Source organism: Vicugna pacos, chromosome 6 (assembly GCF_048564905.1).
Source record: "Vicugna pacos chromosome 6, VicPac4, whole genome shotgun sequence".
NCBI lineage: Eukaryota > Metazoa > Chordata > Mammalia > Artiodactyla > Camelidae > Vicugna > Vicugna pacos.
Genome location: NC_132992.1, coordinates 33,252,666 through 33,277,588, shown reverse-complemented (window position 1 = coordinate 33,277,588; position 24,923 = coordinate 33,252,666). Strand labels below are relative to the sequence as shown.

Genomic DNA, 24,923 nt, shown 5'->3' with positions numbered 1-24,923 from the left:
TATATTACTTAGTGAATGTAGGAAGCGATCTGTGGTTAGCACTGCACTGATGAAATCTTGACATTCATGAGGTCTGAACAGAGAACTAAATCTATGAGTAGGAATAGGGGAAAGAAAACAACAGCCAAAAGAAACCCTGAAATCCTAATTCTTAGTTCCCTTACCCTACTACTGTAAAAGCGATTCTTCAAACTACATTCCATGGAGTTCTAAAGGTTCTTCAGAGCTCCTCAGAAATCCTGGGGAATGTGGCCCATGAGAACATGAAGCCCCAGGACCACTCATTCCCACTTCAACCAAAGTAACCTCACTTATGCCTGCTTTACTGATTAAGAATCCAGGCAAAACTCTGTCAGTGATGTACTCTAAACATTGTTTGATAACTCTGATGCAAATATTCTCAGATACTACTCAACTTTTTGTTGAAAACCTCTTTCAAATAATGCCTGTCCATCTAGAAGGCCAGGGATAACAAGATTTTCTGAAATTAAAGAATGACTGAATTAATTTAAGATCTACAGAGGCAGGGATTTTTGTCTGTTCAGTTCACTCCTATAACACAAAGAGGCCAGAATAGTGTCTGGAACTTGTGGTTTCTTTGAAGGCAAAACCTTGAATAAAAATGGTGCAGTAAGCAGAGGGCAGCTAGAGGTGATACCCTATCTTTGTTTTTTTTTAAAAGGGAAAAAACAAACCCTGAAGATGTTCATGAACCCCAGGACATCTGCAGTCCGCCATCCTCTGTGTTCCCCAAGCACTTCTCTAAGTTATTAGCCATGTAACCTTGGGCAGAATAACCTAAGTGTCTCAGTTTCCTCATTAGTAAAATAGAGATGACATACATTTTGTAAGGATTAAGTACAAAGCACTTAGCTCAGTACGTAACACAAAGTAAGATCTTCTTGGGGAAAAAAAAAAAAAGATCTCCTTTCCCTTGGCAGTTTCCACAATCCAAAAATCTTAATTAGAAGCAAATGCAACAGTTAAGTCCTAAAAAGAGAATGTCATAACCCTAACTAAAGCATTTTGTAATTGAACCTCTTGTCCAGTTAGTTCAGCCAGAAAGGAAAAAGAATCTCTAAATCTGTTATTGAGGCTCTTTGCTTAGATTCACTCAAGGAAACAGAAGTATGAGGGCTCTGGGCACATCCCGCTTGCACAGATCTGCCAGGGACTAAGTCAAAGGTCTGAGAAATACACACATCTTGGTGTCATCCACAAGAAACAGCTACAGGCTCTTTCATTTGGAGGAAACCTCAGAGATTCAGTCAAAGACATCCATTTTTCAGTGGAGGAAAATTAAAGGCCAGAGATGTCAAGTGATTTGCCCAAGATCACAGTTAACAGAAGACAGTACTGGATTCTCTCTTAACTACTTTCCACCAAGCTACAGCTGACTGGAAACAGACCCCCGCCCCAACTGTGCAGACCAGTATGAGTCCAAATTCATAGTACTGAGAATCAACAAGGCTTTGGTGATGTTATGATCCAAATTATATCCTTCCCCATGACATATCACTAACTCCAATGAATTAAACGAACAGACTTCTCTTTTCACTTATATATTATCCAAGGCTAGAGAGATCTCTCACTAACAGAAGTTACTCTCTGAACAGAATACAAGATCTCAGATCTGTGACCCCCACCAGTCTCCTGACTTGGGCTGATGTGTCTATGGGATTTTCATTCTTTTGGCCTTTATGTTAGGAATTTTCTGTCTGCCTGCTTGCTGGCATTCTTTTGCAAGCTCTTTATAAAAGGGCTGGCCTTTACTAACTGGTAAACTGAAGCCTTTGTTAAAGGAGGGTCAAAGAGGCTGAAAAACACAAGACTATTGATTCTTCACACTCTTCTCATTCACTCCGCTATTCTCTCTGAATAAACTCTAACTCTCAAGAACTGACCTAAGATCAGCCCTCTGTCCACGCTACTCTAGAAAGAAAAGAAAAACATTCAGAGAAGGGGAGACTAGAATAACTCTTGGTGATGAGGAAAACGGTCTATCTGGGTTTTGATCATAATCAAGCACCAAAGGTGGTTTCCTAAACCACTAATGCCACCTAGTGGCCAGAAAGATACATTAATAAATCTTTAAATCCATGTTTAATCTGAGTATCTGTAGTGTCATTATAACAAATCACGCAGAAACTTGGGGCAACATGGGGTTGAAAGAGTGGACTATACTATTCTAATCTCTCAACATTTTTTGGTTAAATAACCATTTTCTAGTTTCTGGGGAAAATACATTCTCAAAGAAAACCCCGTAAAGCCAAACTTTCTTATTCCCCCTAAAATCTCATCTTTCCTCTCACCAACAATACCCCATACCCAGGAATTCCAGCCATATAATACATGTGCAAAAGTGGCTTCACTTTGTACGTAAAATCAATTTTATTAATAAAGATCTTCCCACATGTTCAGAGCAAACAATTAATGAATTCCAAGGAAAAACCTACATACAGTAGAATTAGAAGTATTCCAGGATAACAAAAAAATAAATATGCACACCCGTAATCACCGCCGCCTCCGAAAACCTGAAAGGAAAGGAAACCAAAAATGAGGCAAAGGACAGTCAGAAAAGCCTGAAGGGAGAGGAAAAAAAGGACATCTAGAGAGAAGGGCTCAACAGGAGTGGGAACCCTTGCCAATACTCTACATCCTCCCAGGACAAAAGACAAACAGGAGGAACGAAACTGAAATGCGATGTTTCCTTCTAGTGACATTTTGATAGTTTAAGGAAGACTGAACAGGAGTTGTGAGACCTTAAGAGACAGAATCCAGGAATCTCTTTTGTGAATGATGCTGATTCTCAGCTTGGCAAAGAAAAAAATAAAGGCCCACCTCTAAAGAGATTAATGCCCAGTATGGAAGAGATACTATAGGGAATGGTAAGACCCAGGATGGCAAATCCAAAGCTGGCATCCCAATTCTTAAACCCCATCCTGCACTTGATCACCCAAACCACTGACTGACCTTTCTTCTTCCGACCTTTCTTAGGTATCTTCTTCCGCTTCTTAGAAGGATTCTGATCCTGAAGACACATGGAGAAATGAAGGAATGGCAGGAGCCTTCCAAGTGGCAGTGTACCTTCCCAAGTTCCTCATGGTAATAAGCCCCACATCCATTTAGCTGAAAGCATGAAGGTCACCTCCCACCACTGTATCACAACCTCACCTCGTCAAGATGAGGGGTTCCTCCTGTCAAAGCACTAATGTCACTGAAGTGCGTGAGGGAATGAAGCTGGGAGCTCATGATATTTGCTCGTTTTCGTCGTCCTTTCTCCCGTTTACTGACACTTAAGCGCACCATCATGCTCTCCTCATAGTTAATCCTGCCAAAGAAATACAGACACTATTTCTAGCATGCTCAGTACATAGAGGCAGAAAGCTGCAGCCAAGAACCTGGGTCCAGGGGTTTATTCAGCCCTGGTTCAGACAGTTCTCAAGAATGTCATGGTATCATCATCATCAAATAAAAAACAAAAACAAAAACAAACAAACAAACCTGATGTTCTTGACGGGGTGGGTGTAGCTCAGGGGTAGAGTGCCTGCTTAGCATGCTAGAGGTCCTGGGTTCAATCTCCAGTATCTCCATTAAAATAAATAAATAAACCTAATTACCTCCCCCCTTAAAAAAAAACCACCACCAAAACCCCTGACATTCTTGCCTTCTGCACAAAATTAAGAGCTGTGATAGCGAAATACACAGTTGTAAAGCCCTACTAGGTGAAACTGCATATATTCCTCTCCATGTAGCATTTGCTCAGCCTGAACAGTTGGGGGAAAAAAAAACACTGTCCCTCCAGTTCCTACTCTGTACTTCAAACCCCTAATTCTTAGAAACTGTCACCTCGAGTTTTGCACTCCACTTTCTAGATAATGTGGATTCTCTTGGCAGACTTAATCATATTGACTCAAAGCAAAAGGCCAGGTCTCTATAGCATGGCTAACAATTTCTAACTGCAAGGACTCAAACCTGTGTTGATCCTCCTGGCTCTGGCGAGTAACGTGAGGGTGCCGAGCATCACGGATTTCCTCTGGAGCATCTGAGTACTGCTCCTTTAGTTCCCGGATGACAGAGCTGCTCAATGCCCGTCTCTTGGCTCGTTCTAGGCGCTTCTTCTCCCGCTCAGCTTCTGTTTCATCTGTGGATAAAAATCTGCAAGGGTTATCCCAGAATAGAGAAGAGACACACAATTCACACTGAGGGGCAGCAGCCCAGGTTCATACCATAATGCACTGGAACCAAGCGTGGAGGAACGTATTTCTTAGCTGTCCCTTTTCCAGATTTCTTCCCTGAGGCCCCAGACTGGCCTTCCTCTGCTTCATCTTCTTCCTCATCCTCAGAGCTCAACTACAAAAGGAATGTAATGTCCACAAACTCAGGAAGTGTTAGTCAAATAAGTCATAAGAAAAACCAAAGCTGGAACATCCTGGAGAGGTGGGAATATGAACAAAAGGGAGGAAGGAAAATCTCATACTCGAGATGCTAAGGCACAAGCTGGGAATCAACAGAAACAAGAGAATCCCAGGCGATCCAGGATCAGCACAAGGCTCATTCAGGCTTCGACTCCTCAGGAAAATCGGGATAATACAACCTCTTACCTTGCTCATCATGTTGCTGGGATGAGGCTTAAAATGGAGTGGATCATTCTCACCTAAAATACAAGACCCAAGGAATTTTACAAGATTTGGAACTTCATGAATGGTCCCCACATCACCTCATAGCTTCCCCCACTTACTGAGGCTGCCTGTCACTGCAGTCTTGACCAGTTTGTCAATTTGATACTTCAGTTTTTGGTCCAAAGGACGAAGCTTTTCCAAAACCTGTAAGTGGTTAACAGGATTACATTTCCTCCCCACAATTAAGCACACACCAAAGTCCCACTATTAAGCTTCCAGATAAAGCAACTAAAATATACACAAAGTAGAGCACATAAAGACAATTTTTTTTTCCATTTGGTTTCCTTAAACATGAGAACACCCACTTAAATGAGAGTTAATGTGTGACAACCCTGGAGTTCAGGATTTAGAAACCTGGAACTCTAAGATGCCAAATGCTTCATACCGTGCGAATCTCCACCAGTCTCAAAACTGCAGCATGTCCCTGAAGAGACCTTCCTGAGGATTTGTCCAGGATGAGATGACTCAGATCCATCAGGTACATGAGCAACAACTGATCTTTCACTTCCAAAAGGCTGAGACCCTGAGGTGAAACAAACAGTAAGAGATGCAAATTCAGTTTTAACCAGAGAATAAGGAAAGCCTAGAGCAAACAAAATAATTTTTTCCAAGTCAAGTTTTTCCCAGTCAGTTCATATAAGGTATTTGGAGTAGTCTCAAGGAAGTGACTGTACCTAAAATGGCCACAGAGAAAATTATACTAACATGAAAGAAACAAAGCTCAGAGAATCACCAGAAGACAGTAAGAGCAGGAAAATGAGTGAAGTATCCCCCAAAATGACTACAGCAGGGTTTATCAAACTCAGAGATACTGACATCCGGGGACAGAGAATTCTTTATTGTGGAATGCTGTCTGGGCACCAGAGGACGTGCAGCAACGTCCCTGGCCTCTACCTTCTGATGCCATCCCCCAAGTTGTGACAATCAAAAATATCTCCATACAGCACTGAAACTCAATTTAACCGAAACAATTACTGATTTTATTCCCTTACAATACTTATATGATACAGGTGAAAACAATGATCTATACAAATTGACACGGACTTAATTCTCTGTCAACACACTTTTTACACTATGTAGAGGGTGTGAATAACGTGGTTCTAATTAAGAGAAGGAGTATGATACACACATTTATATATATATGTATGAAAATGCCTGGAAGATAATGCAATTAACAACTGCTACCCCTTGGGACTGAGATGAGGAAATGGAAGAAACAGAGTGCTTATACTGAAGAGTGGTTTTCCATCAAGCACAATTACTTTTTTTTAATTGACGTACGGTTGATTTATAATATTTGTGGTAGTTTCTGGTGTACAGCAAAATGATTCAGTTTATATATACATATATGTGTGTATGTATAGTCTTTTTCAGATTCTTTTCCATTTGGTCATTACAAGATACTGAATATAGTTCTCTGTGCTACAGAGTAGGTCCTTATTGTTTATCTACTTTATATATAAAGTAGTGTGTATCTGTTAATCCCAGACTCCTAATTTATCCTTCCCTGCCCTTACTTTCCCCTTTGGTAACCCTAAGTTTGTATTCTATATCTGTAAGTCTATTTCTGTTTTGTAAATAAGTCCCTTTGCATCTTTTTTTTTGGTTCCACATATAAGTAATATCATATATTTGTTTGACTCACTTAGTATGATAATCTCTTAGTACGATAATCTATGATGATAATTTCCATCTATGTTGAAAATATGTACTTATAATAAAAGAAATTAAAAAAAATACACCCCAGTACTTATCTCAGAATGATGATTATATTGGTTTTTAATTCTCTGTGATTTTATGTATCTTCCAAACTTCCTCAAATTAAAAGTGAATTATACTTACAGTCATAAAATCAAGCAAATGTTATATAAGTTTATGCATTTAAATAAAAGAAAGTAATGAGCGTAAGCAGACTTAAGTTACAGTTATTAAAAAAAAGTCACCATGACTGCATAAAACAAAACTAATAAAGTCCACAGCCCTCAGAAGACCTATTTCAGACAGGTTAAATACTCTGCCTAAGACTACACAGTAATAGGAGTAGAGCTGGGATTCAAACTTTTAGTCTGACTCCAACACCCAAGCCCTGGGTATCTTTAAACCAACATGCTAAGCTCTTGAGGTCAACACTCGTGTGGTACAGGTGGATGAGCAAAGGATTTAAAGACAGACAAACTGAGTTTAACTTTTGAATTAGGTACTTAGTAGTCGAATATGGGGTAAATTATGACCTCAGTCTCCTCATCTATAATATGTACAGTATTTCCTTCCTGTCTCCAAACTTTTCATTACGAGGCTCAAATAAGATAATGTGAAAACACTCTGCAACCTGTAGAGAACCTACTGAAAGTTTTTGATCCTGCAAGTTAATAAATATCTGTTTAATGAATAAATATACAGTGATCTAAGATACATGTGGGCAGCCCATCTCAAAAACGCATTAAAATGGATAAAAGCATGATATCCAGAATAAAGACGGCCAAGAATTTGAGAAATAGGCTCTTTTGACATGCTCGGGCATTGTTAAGGTTAAAATGGATTACAGATGTATGAGAGAAAGACAAAGGAGGATGAAAAAGGAAAAGATAGAAAAATGATGAGAAAGAAAAAAAAGGATATATTAAAAATTCTTTAGCTATCTTTCTAAAGCACAATTTTGCTGTAAACCTCATGCTTAAAAATCCTTCAATGATTTTTATTAATCTGCTATAATAAATTTCATACTTCTGTTGACCTATGGAATGTTTTGCTTAAATAATACCTTAAGACACAAGGTTAATATAAAAAACAGGTAACACCTAAGTTTTCCAGTTCAGGCAAGTATGAAGGATTCAGACACCTTCTATACTGCCCCACACCCAGTGATCCCTGAGAAGGTTCTACAAGACCTTAATTTGAAAACTACCATATTTAATTTTAAGATACATATCATTTTCCTATTTTAACATCTCTAAAGTCAGGATACATCTCTAAATCAATGGTATCTTAGCATTTATGTCACAGATTAACAAGTAGCATTTTTTTTCTTAGTATGTAAAATAAACAGTATGTCCTCAATTAACAGCATTTTAGATTTCCTACCAGCCGCCTCCCCCTCAAATGTGCACCCAATCACACTAAACAACTTACCTCCTTTCCCAGAATACCACCACGCTTTCAGGTCTCTGTGCCTTTGCACATGTTTTTTCTGTCTCTCTGACTCTTATTTATACCTCACAATCCTGTTACCTCCTCTAAGAAGCCTTCCCTGACTTCCCTTACTTCTCTGATTATTTAATCTTGCTCCTCAGCTTGCACAGCTGCTCATGACCCATCATGACTGCTACCGCTTAAACTTATTGCTTTCACTTGTTTTCTCTACTGGACTTCAGCACAGAAACTGGAGCATTCAGGACATACAAGACGCTTAATAAATATATGAAAAACTTTTGAGAACATCAAGTCAGGGGATGCCTACCCTTCAAGTATGTCTTACCTTCTCTGTAGGATAGGCTTTAGCTTGAACTTTTTTGGTCAGAGCTTGCACTTGTGTGGTGACAGCCATCACCTGAAATTAATCCAAATAAAACCACTGACTAGGATACATCAAGTCATCTTTGTGAGCTCCAAAGGGCAAAAGCTAAACAATTTTACCTAAAAATTATCTGAAACACTGCCTAAAGTATATCTTTATCTTCTTTCCAGTTCTGGGAAAGTATAGGAGAGATGTTTCTGAAACTTCTTCAAAAGGCTGAAAAAATTTTCCACTTCTTCTTTAAGCTAAAGAAACCATCTTACCAAACCACGGGAAAGGGATAGGAACCGGGACAAAGATGATGAGAGCACTGTAGCTTTGTAATGATCGAACTTGGAATGCACACAACTATATAAACATATATTAGCATCCAAAGGGCAAGTCATACCACCCTTCCCACCACCCGTTTCCTTAGCTATAAGAATAAAGGAAATTGACTCAGATGCTTTCTTTCTGGAGTTTTCCGTATCCTTTGGATGCAGAAATCAATTACTTTGTATTGTAGCCTGAAAAGGTTTTCATTAAGTCATTTTGCTCTCATGGTATTTGGTCATTCAAATATATACCCCCAAATCGCCAAAGTTTAGAGGTGAGGTACACAAAGTCAAAGCTGAGCCGTGACTAATCTATTCCAAAGGGGTGCCATTACTTACCTGCTCCTGCAGATTTTTCAAAAGGGCCACGGCATTTGGCAGGTCTGACTCCAACACCTCCTATGGGAGGAAGAGTACAGAAAAAACATTCTTTCCTCAGGATTATAAACCGGACCGTCTCCTTCAGACAACCCACACTTCCGGCCTTCCCACTCCGGTGCACCTGCAGCCTCGCCTCACAGCCGGCCAGCCCCTCTGGTTTACTGGAAAGAAGCGGCTTAATTCCAGTCCCATCTCCCTACTACTGCTTTTGCCCCGCTGTGGCAGGGAGGACGCCTCCCTGGAGCTACTTTCATAGCCACCCTTTCCTCACGCCAATAATCTGCCGGGAGCCACTGAGGAGAAAAGAAACATCCACAATAGCAAGCCAAGGAAGCAAACACACTGCACTTACCGCCGCCGCCATCTTCACAAAGCCCGCCCCTTCCGGATACGTACTTCCTGAAAGCTAGTCTTGATAGGCTTGAGAGACCGCAGCCGCTTGCAAACCTAAGCCAATAGGAATAAGGGCTCTCTCATTTCCGCCCCGAGAGGAGGGGCCAGGTCCAGCCAATGGAATAGAAGAACAGTCTAAATTCGTCAGACTTAGGAGGAGCTTTAACGACGTAAAGATGCGCTTGGAAAGAAGCATGTGATTAGTAGATTGAGAAGAAATGATTGGAGCTAAGCCAATGAAAACTGGGCAATTGATTGATTGACAGTTAGAAAGCCCCAATGGGAAAAAGGAGTTAGCTGAGTGAACTGAGAGCGTATTGGCGCCTGGATGCCGCAGTACCCGGAGCCTTTTTCACGACGCTTCCCTTGCGTTGCCGGAACTCACCGCTAGGTGACGGGCCTCAGCTTCGTTTTGGGAAGGTGGTCACGTTATGGAACCGCCATTGCTGGCTGTTGTTCCAACGCAGGCGACGCTAGATTCCTCACAGACCTCAGGGCCCTTGTGTGATTGTAAAGAAGTCATTCGATCTCTGAGCTTTTTTCATCTATAAATAAAATTTGGGCCAGAGAAACCCAAAGCCAGAGTTTATACATGGGCAGTAAGGACCCTCACCGCATCGTGCGCACCTGCGGGCGCTGCGGAATGACATTCCTTCCCCCCTCTCCGCTTGCCTCCGGGACACTCCTACCACTAGGAGTTTGGGGACATGAAGGGGAGGACGTTTAACGAAAGAAGCAGCCAGTTCAGATTTACGTGACTTGCCCCTGCAGAACTTCGTTCAAACCCAGCCTGCGCATATTATTTCATTATGCTCTGCCTCATCTTTTCTACTTTCAAATATACCAGCTCACTTCTGCTCACAGGCTGCTAAAGTCAGTTGTACAGGAATTAATTGTTCCTGTTGTCTGACTTGGGAAATTAGCATTGCAAGGGAAATTAGCATTGCAAATATGGCCTTAAATTTTACCTCCAACTACCGGGCTGACCGAGGACTAGAAGTCAGATTTCCTGATTTGGAGCTGTCTTCTGGAATTAAACAAGGAGTAAATTCGGTATTTCGGCAATCAGGGTGGGAAAATCCTAGCTTCTCAATCTTGCTGGACGCAGGAAGAAAGCAGGGGCTAGGTACCCAGTTTCCTTGCCTCTACATCTGGCATTTATTTGCTGCTTCAGGCCCAGCATAGAAATTCAGGGTGCCTTGACAGCCTACTCAATTAACCAATAGTTTTTGTACCGTTTATCAGGATTTGTATTATGAAAAATTTCCATTTCAACAAATTCTCATGCTTGTCTAGTTAGGTCTGTGACCTAACTATAAGCCTCTCCTTTACTTGGAATTTGAAATTTAATCTGTCATAAGCATTATGAAATCAGTGACAAAACAAATTACCCTGCCTTGTTTTTGATTATTGAATACTTACCGATTCCTTTTGTTACAAGAAAATCTTGGTGATAATAGTACACTAAATCTTTGTAGAACTCTTCCAGGACTCAATCAATAAGTATTGGCAAAGAAAACCAGATCAAAATTTATTGTTTTCTATTTCAACAGTTCTATAACTGGCAATCATATCATAACATTTGCACATATAAACTGAGCAACTTTTTTTGAGAAATTTAAAATATTAATTCATTTAAAAAATAACAAATCCATTACATATTAAAATGCATGTTTATTTAAAAATTTCCTCCAAAATTAATGAAGAGAACAGTATTTTACATTTCTATAAATCTCTTTAATATCTGGCTTTATAAAAGAGGGCTAGATTTCCATATCTGTTTCTACGTTCAGTCTACCATGATATGACATATCATGTAGCCTACAGAAAAATTTCACTGTATACTTGTGACAGAAAGAGAGTGAACAAAACACAATTAACATCTCATTATTATTATTATGAAAATGGTTTTGACCTCATGGATATGTGGAAAGATGCCAGAGGCCCCAAGAATCTATACTGACCAATTTTTTAACAGCTTTATTGAGATTTAATACACATACCATACCAATTCATCCATTTAAAGGATATAATTCAATGATTTTTAGTATATTCTTTGAGATGTGCAAATATCATAATTTTAGAACAGCTTTATCACCCCCTAAAAAAGTATCTGTTGGTAGTTATCCTCCCCTTTCCCTCCAAACCCCATGCCCACCCCCAGCCCTAGGCAACTGTCAGTCTTTGTATTCCTAGAGATTTGCCTATTCTGGACTTTTCATAAAAACAGAATCACACAATATGTGGTCTTTTGTGACTGGCTGCTTTCACTTAGCATAATGTTTTCAAGATTCCTACATGTTGTAACATGTATTGGTACTTAATTCCTTTTTGTTGCTGAATAGTATTTCATTGTATAGGTATACCACATTTTATTCATCCATTCATCAGTTAATGGGCATTTGGGTGTTTTCACTTTTTGTCTGTTGTGACTAGTGCCGCTATGAACATTTGTATACAGCTTTGTGTGGAAACATGTGTTTTTTTTTTTCCCTTGGATTTATACCTAGGTGTGGAGTTGCTAGGTCATATGATAACTTGATTTTAACCATTTGATGAACTACTAGACTTTTTCAAAGAGGATGCACCATTCTATATCCCCACCAGCAATGAATGAGAGTTTATAGCTCATTTTAAATTATTTTTGTATATGGAATGAGATAAAGGTAAATTTATCTTTTTACATGTGAATAGCCAGCATCATTTGTTGAAAAGGCTTTTTCCCTCATTAAATTACTTTGGAATTTTAATTACAGAACAATTAATTTAGTTTAGTTTAGTTTTAAATTAAATTAAAATTTGGGGGTGTTTAGCCTAGTGGTAGATTGCTTGACTAGCATGCACAAGGTCCTGGGTTCAATCCCCAGTAACTCTATTAAATAAATAAACCTAATTATCTCCCCCACCCCACCCCCCCAAAAATCAAGCAAACAAAATTTTTAACCTAATTACCTCCTCCACCCCCAAAAAAATTCAGTTTCTCAGTTGCACTAGACACATTTCAAGCACCCAACAGCCACATTTAGCTAGTGGCTACTGTACTGGACAGTGCAGCCTCTGAGAACACAAAGGTTAAAATGTTACAGTCCCTGACCCCAAGGATCTCACAGTCTAGAGACATAAACTTAAGAGAACTGAAACAGTTTAAGCAACGTGCTCACAATAAAAAGCAACAACAGGAGGAAAAAGGGAGTTTTGCAAACTGATATATTCAAAGCATGGCTATACCTGTTAGTCAGAGTTCTCCAGGTGCGGGGAGCCACTCATGACCTGAGGACTGCCGAGCACAGAACAGGACAATAAATCCCAAAGTGCTGGCGTCAGGCTCTGAGGTTGATCTAACAAAGACAATCTCTGTCCCGCCACCCCTTTTCAGGAAAGAATGCACCAGGTGATCTAAAAGCCCTAGGAACATCCTGAGCCATTAAGCTACTGATGATCTTTGAACAGAGAGATACAATCAGCGTACAAGTTAGTGATCTTAGTTTATAGAAACAATAACCTTAGTTAGTGATCTTGGTATGTGGGAACATATACCCTAGTTTATGAGTATTATAAACAACATTGATCTATAGAACAATGCACAAGTTAATGAGTTTAGTACACACTGTGTTTAAACCATAAAACAATACCTGTGCCTACGTGCAAGAATGCACAAGGTAGTCACTTGAATTTGTATAAATTAACTGCCTGAAATAAACTCGAGGTCCACTCTTGGCTTAGCGTCTTGTGGGCTAGAGTGAGACCCTCTCAACCCCACCTTCTAGTCTTGTCTTTCTTTTCTCAGTCCTGCGGCACAGGTTTCTGGACCTGATCGATTGTCAACTGGCTCCGACATCCAGGGAAACAGAATTGATAGGATAACGTCACTCTGCCCCCCGCCCCACTACCACCTTAAAACACATTAATGGCTATTTGGTGCCTGCAGGTTAAAATCCAAACTCCCTTAACTTAGTTTGTAAGGTCCTTCGTGGCCAGCTGTCACTGGCCTTCCAGACTCTCCTATTGTCATATTTCCCCTGGTTACTACCATTTTTAGCCACAGTGAGTTCATTTCAATTCATCTTAGGCCTTTGGACAAGCTGGTTTCTCTGCCCAGCTCCTTCTTTTCTTGACCTACTCCAGCTCATCCCTCAAGTCTCACTTTCAAAGTCATTTCCTCCAGGGAGCCTTTCCTGATCTCTGGTCCAGATTAATGGCCTCACTTTGTGCTCAAGGACTTCATACATCCTAGTACCCCCACAGAACTGTCACTGTTTGTCTGCTTGTCTGCCCCTCCACAGTAATCCATGGACTCCTGAAGCCAGGACTGTGCCTGCCACAAAGTCGACACTTGATCAGTACTGGTGGGATGAATGTTCATTCCTGGGCTGTGGTGAGGCATTAAAATTGCCATCCTGATTAACACTAGCTGAACAGTCAAACTGGAAGGAGCTGGGATTTGGAATTATTAGATAGGGTCCACGGAGATGGGGCAGATCCTGGGGAACATTGTCATTGCAGATCCTGGAAGGAAGTCAAGACCAGCCTGGCAGCAAATAAAAGGACTTAGCCCACCTAAAGCAGTCAGAATCAGGAAGAGAGTCTAACAAGAAGGGGCTGGAAAAGGTTTGGAAAGTCAAGCAGGCAAGTGGAAGTAACAGATACCACTTATTGAGCATTCACATTTGGTTGGGAGCTGCGCTGATAACTTCTTTTCTTCCCCCATCTTGATTGAGGTATTGTTGACAAATGAAAATTGAGTGTTTTGATATATGTATACATTGTGAAATGTTTACCACAATCAAGCTAACTAGCTAATTAACCTATCACCTTATATAGCTACTTTTTTTTTTCTTGGTGAGAATAATTAAGATCTATTCTCTTAGCAAATTTCAAGCACACAAGACAGTACTTTTAACTATAATCACCATGCTATATCTTCATCAAATCTCCAGAAGGTACATCCTTCATATCTGAAACTGAGCAGTACCCTTTCAGCAACATTTCCCTCACCTCCCCAGCCACTGGCAACCACCTTCTACTCTGTGCTTCTAAGAATTTGTCTTTTTTAGATTCCACGTATAAGTGAAATCATGCAGTATTTATCTTTCTATATCTGGCTTATTTCACTTAGCATAATGTCCCCCAGGTTCACCCATATTATCACAGAAGATTTCCTTCTTTTATGGCTGGATAATATTCCATTGTATGTATGCCACATCTTCTTTAGGCACCTATCCATCGATGGATGGATGGTTGTTTCCATGTCTTGACTATTGTGAAAAATGCTGCAATAAACATGGGATGCAGATATCTCTTCAAGACAGTGATTTCATTTCCTTTGGCATATACTCAGAAGTGGAATTGCTATATAATATGGTTCTTCCATTTTTAATTTTTTGAGGAACCTCTATCCTGTTTTTTATAGTGGCTGTACCAATTATCTTTGTAATTTCACATACGTAATCCTTAAGCCAAGTATATGGGGCAGATATTACCACTCACATTTTACAGTTAAGACTGAGGTTTAATGCCGGGATTCAAAGACAGTTCATCTTGGGCCTGTCCTCTTTTCTCTACATTAGTGCTTCTCAAACTTTAATGAGCATTAAATCACCTGGAGGGTCTTGTTAAAATGCAGATTCCTTCTCAGTAGGCCTGGGTCGGGGCCTGCGGTTCTGCAGTCCTAACAAGCCCCCATTGGTGTGGATGTATTAGTCCATGGATCACACTTGGAGTCACTAGACTCTGCACGATATTTCATTTTTTTCTCAGAGAGGTTAAGTAACTCACCCAGGTCACATAGCTGGTCCATAAGCCAGGGGGAGGTTTTGTTTTTGTTTTTAAAATCACAGGCCCATTTGATGTTAAAACCTACAATCTTAGTCATTAAGGTATGATGCCTCCCTCTATTAGCAGGAAACAGGGCCCCCAGCTTCCAGTCTGGGGCTTAAGGGAAAAATTCTAAACCCTGAGAAGTAGACGGGTGCCAGAAAAACTCAGAGGGTTACCAAGGCAGGGCCTCTGGCAGAGGGAACAAAACCAGGACTTAGTTACCAGACTGGGGCACAGGGTGGGGCCCAAGTCTTAGGAACCAAATAGAAGCTGAGTTTTCAGAGTAACAGCACAGCAGCAACGAGGACTTGATGCTGAGACTCCAAAGGTGCCCAATAGCTTGTTCTGTCCCTCCCACCCGCAGCCTGAAATGGGCCAGAGCCTGGGGCACTACTGACCCTGCCAGTGTGACAAAACACAGGGGTGGGAGCCACACCACCCTTCACACCTTTCTCCCCAAGATCCTTGGCACCACCCAGAGAGGCTAGGCCTTCCTAGGGTTCACCAGTGTCCTTCAGGGCTGTCGCTCCCATTCCTGCACTCCCCCTTTCCACCTTCCCTTCTCTTGATTTCAAGCCTTCCTCCCACCTCATTCCTCTACATACAAACTCCCTGGTCAAATGTCAGGATGCTTCCATGTTTCAGGCCCTTATCCTATTGACCTTGCTCTGTCAGGATTCATAACAATTACCTTAATTTTTTCTTTCTTTTTTTCCCATCTTGCCTTGTTCTCTTTGAATGGCCAGGGTATAGGTCTCTGGGACTTGGCAGAAACCAGGGGCACTAGTATTGACTCAGTCTGGGGTCTTCAGTGGGGAATGGGGGGGCCCACAGGAGTAGCACAGAGCAGGGTGAGAGCAGGGTGCAGGGTATTTCGGACGCTTCTGGGCGTCCACCTTCATATCAGGAATCCAGCCATCCACGCTACCCCGGCTGCCAGCTGGAGGACAGCATCAGAGTCACCAACTATATTAGGATCTTGGTCAGAGCTTTTGATTGACTTCTGGCTAAAGGCCACTTCAGAACTTCCACAACAAAGGACAGGTACAAATGTGACCTAAGGATAAGTTACAGAGCCCCCAAACAGAAAAATGACCAGATAAGTTTCTGAGCATGAAAAATGTAGCAATTCAGAATTGGTTTTGCAAAAGAAAATGATCAGACATTATTATGTCAATGTTACTGTTGTGGGGGAAAAAAAAAACTTTTTCACAGCAGAGTCAAACATAGCCTCTGCTATATTAGAATAATTTCCCATGACCTGAAAGCCCATCGTGTACCTCCTGCACTTCTGCCCCCAGCCAGAGTCTCTCTGTCCAAGTGACCCCTTCTTCCTAGAGGATAATGTCCAGGGACAAAGAAGAATTGAGGCAGACAGTTTATTGGCACCCTCTTACAGATCCTCCTCAGTCTCTTAGATTCATTTTTTAAATCATTTTGGTTCATTTTTGAGAGCTGATCACTAAGCTCTGGAGGCTCTGGTAATTGGCCAAATGCAAATTACTTGAGGAGGGACCCCTGGAATCATTCAGCATTTAAGAAACCTCCAGGTGGTGTTGCTCAGCGGTAGAGTGCATGCTTAGCATGTGCATGGTCCTGGCTATAATACCTCCATTAAAAAAAAAAAAAACCTCCAAAAACTGAAACATTTCATTTTTATATACTTTAGTAAAAAAACAAAACAAAAAAAAACCTCAGCATGTATTTTATACATATACATAAAAGTGTATCTGGATGGATACCTCCACCTATTAACCATGGTTGCCTTTGTAGAATGGGACTAGGCACAGTAGAAAGATCTTCACCTCCTTTGTCTTGTAGATTTATTGTTTGAATCTTTAAAGTAACAAGCATTATTTTTGTAATTAGAGAGGAAGGAAAGAAAGAAGAAGGAAAGGGGGAAGGAAGGAGAGAAAGAGAGAAAGAAAAAGGAACAGAAAGAAAGAGGAGCTACCTCCACCCTCTCCCTGAATAAGATCCAGGGAATCTCATCTATGTCCCTTTCCTGCAGGAGCAGTTGGAGCCCTCATAGGAACAGAGAACAGCAGCTGTTCACCCTCTTTGGTACATTATTCATCATGTCTTTATTTTATTTAGATTCGTCAGGGTTGAAAGAGCTCAAGATAAAAATATACATAATAACTTCTGGCCATTGAAATATCAAAACAATGAACAATATTGAGAGAAACTAGAGGCAAGAGGGAGGGCAAGGGGAAAACAGAAAAAGAACACATTGGGCAAGAAAGAAACTGCAATTTCAAACAGCAACAAAGACCAGTTTGCCTAAAAATCCTGGAGGCTGCTGCTCTCTGTTCGGCTATGGCAATCTTGTTCCCTAGAGTCTGGGCCCAAAAGGTGGACATAGAAGGCTGTCTCCCTTCTTTCCCCTGGGCGTGCGCTCAGCTTTGGGCGGTGGCCATGGATGGGGTTGCTTATGACCCAGCCCTTTCCAGACCCACCTCCAGCTCACCTCCTGCAGAGACCTTCCCTAACTGCCCTCTGCCCTCACTGCTCTGTCTCTGCATTCTTGCATTCCTTCCGTTTTTCAGTTCTTTTGCATGCGTTCATTGTTGTCACTCCAAACCTGTGATCACATTGGCTGTGTGTTCACTGATCTGAGAACTCTTTGAGGACAAAGGGCCTCTGACCTGCCTCTTTACCCCCACGGCATCTAGGTGCTGCCTGGTCCACAGAGGGTGTGCAGTGACCTTCCCGTCCCCTTCCCTCCACCTCTCCACGCTCTTCTCCAGTGACAGTGCCAGAAGCCAGGAGGACCCTGGTTAGCAGATGACCACGCAGGCACGTCTGTCTAATTCTAGCCAAGGGCATGGGGGAAAGGACAGAGCCCAGGGACCTGTGGCCTCTTCTCGGAGAGGACGTGGGGCTAAGAATAGGACGGGAGATTAGGGAGGGATTTGAACTGCATTGTTATCTCACAGGAATGGCGTTTGGGAGCCTTGTTTCCAGGCTCTTCCAAGAGCCGCACCACCCCCTCCTCTGCCCTGTGTCTGCAAGAGTGCGGGCCACTGGTCTCTCACCATGTCTTTCTCCTTTCCTTCCATCTGCTCTTCTCTGTGAATGCCGGTCCATCCCCCCCCCTCATCCCACCTTCTTCTCCAGTCCTAATTCCTCCTCCTTTTCCTTCCTCTATTCCTGTCTCCTGCACCTGTTTTCCCAACTTCTCTGCCTGGGTCTGCTTCCTTCCACTACTTCCCACAAGTCCTTCCCACTTATCTTTTCTCCCCCATCACTCTGCCTCCTGGGCCTTCCCCTCCATCCCCCACCCCCCTACCCAGGCTCCTCACTCTCTTCAGCTTCAGGGGCCAGATTTGTTTTCCAGGCTGGTGGCTTTTGTCTTCCCTTCCCTGACACTTTTGGACCAGTCCCTTGTCCTCTCCTCCCTCTGCCCCATTGCCATGCCCCTTCTCTCAAAGCTGAGCTGGACAAGCCCAAGTAATAGAGGTTGAGGTGGGCCGACAGCCTCCAGCCCCCTGACAACTCAAAATCACCACCACCGGACACCAGACAGAGGGACACTTCTGAGAACAAGACCCAGGATGTGCAGGCCATAGGAGCCACCCCCAGCTATTCTTAGGAACCTAGTACCACAAAAGGGCCTTTTGCTTTTCACACCACCCCACGGAGCTGCTCTTGGCAGCCGAGGCTGTAATCTCAGAGACGAGGGGCCCAGGCATGGGAGGCCGGGCTGGAAACCGTGCCCCCTGCCCTGACTTCTCAGAGCCACGAGACTCTGCCCTTGGAGCAAGGTCACCTCCCACCGCAGTGCACAGACACACAGCTTCGAGCTCCGTCACTCTTTCTGCAGTCCTGGTCTAGTCACAGCTGAGCCCCAGCTCTGCTGCCCCCACCCCTACTCCTCCACTGCACCTCCTGGCCTTGCCCTCTCTCTGGTCCCCATGCACCCTTTCCTGGCTCTCCCCCACTCCCAACAAACCAACTCTCTCCCCTTCTTACTTCCTCCCCACTCTTCCTGCTCAGAATGGGTCAGGTTCTTTTCATCTAGTCAGTCCAAAGTTCTTTGATAAAGGTTCTTCTTTCCTTGCTGCAGGGGGGGAAGCTAAGACCCCCAGCTCTGGCCCCCTGGGACATTGAGGAGCCTGACCAGCTCTCAGTCCCTAGTCTGGTCCATAGATCCGAGGCCACCTGGCAGCCAGGCTGCCTGCTGCCCCTGAAAAGCTCCCTGGGGAAAAAAAACAGCAGCTAGCTCCCTGGGCTCCTTTGTTCCAAATCAGAGCCAGGGACGTTGCTTACCACCCTCCCCCACGGCAGGAAGGACCTGCATGATGTGTGTCTCTCTTTGTGTTCTTAATCAGTTTCTAATATTTGTGTAGAACTTTGGGGCATGTGTAGCAGAGGACTGGAATCAAAGTCCTGCACTAAACTGCGGCTTGCAAACCCCGCAGCAGGAGTGCTGCCCGGCACTGCGGTGCAGGTACAGCAGAGAAGGGCTGGCGAGAGGGCAGATCTGCGAGAGCTCTGCTCCAAGACGCTGTCAGTTATCCCACGGCCGGGCGATGGGTTGGAGCAGGTAGAGGCACCTGTGCCATCAAACCAGGAACATCATCTTTCCAGGTGAAATAAAAACACTGAAGCATGAGCAAGCAGAAGACGCTGAGTTACCAGAGTCACCCGTGTTTCCAGATGACTCTCTGGGGCTACAACCTGCCTTACCGCCCTAGGCTAGTCCTTGTACTGTGGGACACAGGAGGCCAGGATGTTTCTCAGGCCAGTCGGGTGGAGGGCCAAAGGCTGAGAGCGTGGCTGCCTCTGGGCTCCGCTCTGAGCTCCAGACGTGCATCTCTGGAGAAAGGCATGAGCCAGCTGAGGCTCCTCCCATTTGCAAGCCCACTTTATGGAAGTGGGCACCTCAGCTCTCCAAGTATTCCCAGACCACCCCCTCAGGCTTCCAGAAAGAGAGAGGGAGTAAGGAAACAGAACCAGAAAATATAAAGGGCTGGAGAACAAAGTAAGGGCATCTTTTACACCCCTTATTCACAGTTCAGGATTGTCCGATTTTCAAAACCAAGCAAACCGTGTTACTTGGCTCTCTTCTCCTCCTAATTGCTGTCTAATCACTCAGCTCACTTCCAAGCTCCTTGGACGCAGGGTTTACACTCACTGCCTTCACTTCCTGTCCACTCATCCTTTTCTTAATACCTCACTGCAGCCTGGCTCAGCCCAGTGCCTCTACAGAAGGTGCTTGCTCCAAGATCACCCGACTTCCTCTTCTCCACTTCCCTGACATTTAGTCTGTCTTTGGCATCTGACACTATGGCCACCTGCTCCTCTTGAAGCAGTTCTTCTGGCTTCTAGGAAACTGCCCTTTCCTTGGGTTCCTTGGCACTCTTTGGGTTGCCTTCTCCATGCTCTGTGGGCTTCGCTTCCTTCTCCCATCTTTGAACTGGAGGTGCCTCCTGAAGCTTTTCCTCTTCTCTCCAACATAATGGAGGTCCCCCGAGGCAGTCAGTCTCATCTGCCAGCCCTGCCTGCCAGTCTCACAATTCCAGCTTCCTACAGGGACGCAAACCCTCTTCATCAGATGCCCCACTGTTACCTCTAACTCCCCTGAACCAAACACTTATCCTCTTCCTACTAGCCGAAGAGTTGTCCTCTTTTGCTGCTACCTCCATCCTTGCCAACATCACACAGTCATAAGTCTTCCTTCCTCATTTCCTGAGTCCAGTCTGTCAGCATTATTTCTTCCTTAGAAATCCTTCCAGCCTCGCCCTTTCCTCTTCACATCTGCTGGCCCCACTCTTCTCCTGACCTTGATCGCTACTTTGTCCTCCTCTTGGGAAGCTCTGCCTCCGGCCTCTTCTCCTTCAAAGTACCCACTAAGACCTGTGCTAGGCCCTCAAACTCTGCTGTCATGACATCCTAATGACTGCCCCCTGGTCTATGGAGCTTGAGTCATTCTTCACTGCCTCCAGGATATTGTCCATTTTGTGGGTCTGGGAAAGTTGGTGGAAAGCACCTTGGAGCAAGACAGAACTGGGTTTGAATCCCAGCCTGACACTTGCTGCTTGATCTTGAACAAACATCTTCATCTGAACCTCATTGTTCAACCATAAAAATGTGATTTAATTGCTTGGTAAATGTGAGCATTAAGAGAGATGATGTGCATCACATGCCGTGTGGGGTGCTTGGCACAGGTAGACACTCCACACATGAACAGCCCTCTCCCCTCTTCTTCAGTGTGCTCCCTGCTGAAATTTCCAGACCCTACACAGACCAGCCAGGAGTATGTCCTCTGAGTCCTTACCACCTCCCGATCCTGTTCCCCTGCCAAGCCTTTGGTCATGCTGGGAGTCTCACCACCTAGACCACATCCCTGTGCTCAGTGATTCTCAAAGTTCTACCCTCCCTTCAAGCCCCACCTAGAAATCTTTGACTATCCCAGCCCACACCGAACAAGAGCTTCTCTGCTTTGGGGTCGTTCTGTTTGTGGACCACACTGTGTGCCCTGGAACCATCCTCCCTCAGCTTCCAGGGTGCTACCTGCGGCTTCTTGAGCTGATGGCAATGCCTGTGAGTCAGAGGTCATGTGATCCTCCCATAGCCCCCACGGAGCTGGGCATGCAGGGGGTCAGCAAGGCGTCTGATTAAGTGACTGACTCGGACCCAGCTAAGGGATGGAAGGAAGAATGAGATATGCTGGTAGCTGGGACAGAGGTACTCCTGGCAAGTTCATCAAATACTAATGATCTGTCTTAAGACCGGCTACAGATATGGCCCTGCCTCTGTACTGTTTGTGTCTGTGCAGAGCTATATCCACACCCACATATGTGTAAAGTGTGGTATGTGTGCTTGTGTACACTCACCTGCATTTATGGCAGCTGGTAGAGGTGGGGAGACAAGTGATGGTCCCAGCGAGGCCTGCTTAAGAGAAGGGGGTCTCTGATCATAAAACATGAAGTACAGAACCCCTTCTCACCTTGGGAAAGGGGCAGCTGACTACTCAATCTCTTGGCTTCTCATTGAGCAATTACCATCCACGCCTATTAAATCCCATGGTCTCTCTACATCCTGGGCTGATCCAGGCCTGGCAGCCACAGGACATTGCCCCAGTGATGCCTGTGAACAGAGTAGATGTCCTTGGGTGGAGGAACAGGGGCCTGTGCCCAGCTGGAGCCCCACACAAAAACAGCAGTGTGCAGGGCTAACACCAAAGTGCCCAGTAGGAGACTCCGGGTGTTGGTTTTCAGTTTGCCCTATTATTTCATATCACAACACCCTGGCCATTCTCATTCCAGAGGTTCCTAACCCTTCTATTGAGTTTGGCTCAAGCCCAGGGATGGTTAGTACTACTGATGGAAGTTTGGTCAGTTCCATATTTGAGGGCCTCGGTTTTATCTGCCTTCCCTCCACACCCCACTTCCATCCCCGAGGCCCAGCCCCACCCCATCAGGCAGCTCCACCCAGGATCACTAAGAGCTTCAGGCCAGGACACACACACACACACCAAATGTAACTGATGGTTGGCTCAAATGGTCAAGCAGCCTCCACCTCAGGGCTTCTGCTCCCATCAGGGATCTTTGGCCAATATCACCACTTAGTCTGGGTGACTCCTGGTGGGAGTCAGCTCAGCACATTGGCCTATCATGCGGGCAAGTCCATGGGGCTGCAGTTAGGCAGCAGTGCCTCTCTTGGCCTTAGGGCTGGGCTGTGGGCCTGGATGGAGCCTAGGACAGCCTGAGACCGCCTTCCAGTTATGCTGTTCCCAAAGGCAGCCACGATCTGGGTGAAAGGGACCACAGGACTGCTGGATCTCTGACCCACCCTGGCCCAGACCATCCCTTGAACCAAGCTGATTTAGTGGGGCTGAGGGAGATGTGGGGCACAGAACCTACGGCAGGGAAATCGCCTTACCTGCCTGCAGTCAGGGCTGTGTTCCTAATGACCAAAGTTGCCATTTAATGAGGGTCTGCTCTATGTCTGGGGCCATGTTGGACCCTTTTTCTGTGCAAACTCTAGTGGTCTCAACAGCTCTGAAAAGTGAATATGACTATTCCCCATGTTACACATGATGAAACTGACTCAGAGAGGTTTGGTAACCAACATGGACCACACAGCTGGAAAATGGGAGGGCTGGGTTTTCAAAGTGGATCTTTGGGACTGCCTCCAAAGCTTGCCAGGCTGCCCCTCGCGTGACCTCTGAGGCCTCCAGCCTGGAGCCAGACTGGCCATGCCCCACTAAGCCCCCCTATTAGTGAGCTGTGCCCCTCTAAACACTCCCTGAAGGCAAGGTCTAGCTTTCCAAGCACCCCAAACTAAACTGGGTCAGTCTTGTCCTCCGCCCCCCTCCTCCTTTCAGCTGTCCACTGTCTACTGGAGAGCAGAGATTCCAGGCTAGGGAGTGGGGGCAGGGTGCAGAGAGGTACAAAGATTTTGAAGCCAGCAGGAAGACAAAAGAATGACAAGAAGGAGCAGCTGTTTGTGAAGGGAAACCTGAGACAGGCACAAAGCTCAGGTCCTAATCCCAGGCTCGTGTGGAGCCAGGGTTGGGGTCCCCCCAAGGTCAGGGATTCTGAGGGCAGCCAGATAGGAGTGCTCGGCCCCACGCCAGGGTGGGCCCCCTCTCCCATGTGCACAAACAACCAGTGCTTGCTTCCTCTTCCTGGGCCAAGACCCCTGCCTCTTTCTGCCCCTCTTCTGCTCCCCATCCCTTTGGGTTTGGGGGCTTCTTTCTGATTTCCCTCTTCTCATGCTGAGATCTCCTCTAACCTGCCCTGGCGTGCCCCTCCTCCTCCCATTCCTGGTAGTAATTTTAGCAACTTTTCCTCTGAACTCCCGTTGGCGTGTTTCCAGCAAATGGCCTCTGTTTGGGCCTGACACTTGATCAGGGTGGTGACAGAGCCCAGACAAAGCAGTCACAATGCTGGGGAGGGGAGGGCAAGGGAGACAGATTACCTTCCTTCCACTCCAGGCCTTATTTGGTCTACCTTGGTGAGGCTGCCTCCCTCCTGCTCCTCTTTATTTATAGCACTTTGAACTGCTCTCCTTTGTCTTGTCTGCTACCACTCTGTAGTACAAGCTGCGCTGTGCCCACCCACCCCCACACGGGGGGCCCCTGGCCCTCACTCCTCCCACCAGGAATGTGCATGTGAGTGGAGGCACTGGCTATAAGCTCAGGCCTGGATTTCACTTCTACTGACAGCTGGATAGAGCTGCCCGGAGGAAGGATCTTGATTTTGGGCACCATTAGATCCTTACTGACTAGAACCATGCCTGGAACATAGGTGTTCGCTAAATACTTGTTGAATGAAGGAATTAGCAAAGCTGCCCAGTCTTTTAACGGTAGCGAGCAGAAGGAAGAGAATCATGATGGAGCCAAGAGCAAGTGCCGGAGGGCTGGAGAAAGGGTGGGCATCTTTAAGAACATCAGATCCTGCGATCTGTCTCCAGACTAAGGTGCCGAGGCAGAGAGCCTAGAGGCGGAGAGGCGAGTTCTATTCCACAGACGGTGTAGAGAACAGGGACACTGTAGCACCAATAGGCCAGCTCCCCCTAAACTTGACGGGAGGGAAATCAAAGTACAATTGATTTACTATTACTAAATGTAGAAAAGGCTTCCTAGTTCCACTCCACGGAGGCTGCCCCATGATGAAGACACTGGCTTTGAAATGGCTCAGCCATCTCCCAAGTATCCAATTGCCTTCATCTGTGTCTGAGCCCCGGGAAATCAGGGAAGGGCGGGAGCTTTGAGCTTGGAAACTGGAGCAGGTGGATGAAAAGAGCTTTCGCCCTTCATCCCTGGTCTCTGAGGTCCTTAAAAATGGGCCTAATTCCTTAGCACTTGGC

General features: G+C 44.7%; 1 protein-coding gene across 2 annotated transcripts; it reads right to left on the bottom strand.

Annotated features, from left to right (window-relative positions):
• Positions 1-2,367: 2,367 nt before the first annotated feature.
• NGDN (neuroguidin) lies at positions 2,368-9,292 on the bottom strand. 2 transcript variants are annotated; one of them, XM_006217247.3, is made up of 11 exons: positions 9,244-9,290; positions 8,850-8,909; positions 8,158-8,229; positions 5,068-5,205; positions 4,742-4,826; positions 4,605-4,657; positions 4,230-4,353; positions 3,976-4,144; positions 3,175-3,331; positions 2,974-3,031; positions 2,368-2,534 (listed from the first exon to the last, which is right to left on the bottom strand). In XM_006217247.3, the coding sequence occupies exons 1-11, from the start codon at positions 9,253-9,255 to the stop codon at positions 2,515-2,517; spliced, it is 948 nt and encodes a 315-aa protein (XP_006217309.2). In that variant the 5' UTR covers positions 9,256-9,290; the 3' UTR covers positions 2,368-2,514. The 2 variants fall into 2 exon arrangements, with proteins under 2 accessions (XP_006217309.2, XP_006217308.2); XM_006217246.3 differs by lacking the exon at positions 2,368-2,534 and having other exon boundaries at positions 2,568-3,031; positions 9,244-9,292.
• Between the last annotated feature and the right edge of the window lie 15,631 nt (positions 9,293-24,923).

Excerpts from the sequence above, each read along its gene's own strand:
- NGDN (XM_006217246.3), bottom strand. Across the intron at positions 4,658-4,741 it reads TGCAGTGACAGGCAGCCTCA|GTGAGAATGATCCACTCCAT; the intron begins GTAAGTGGGGGA and ends CTTGTATTTTAG. Across the intron at positions 3,032-3,174 it reads GAACCCCTCATCTTGACGAG|GATCAGAATCCTTCTAAGAA; the intron begins GTGAGGTTGTGA and ends ATGTGTCTTCAG.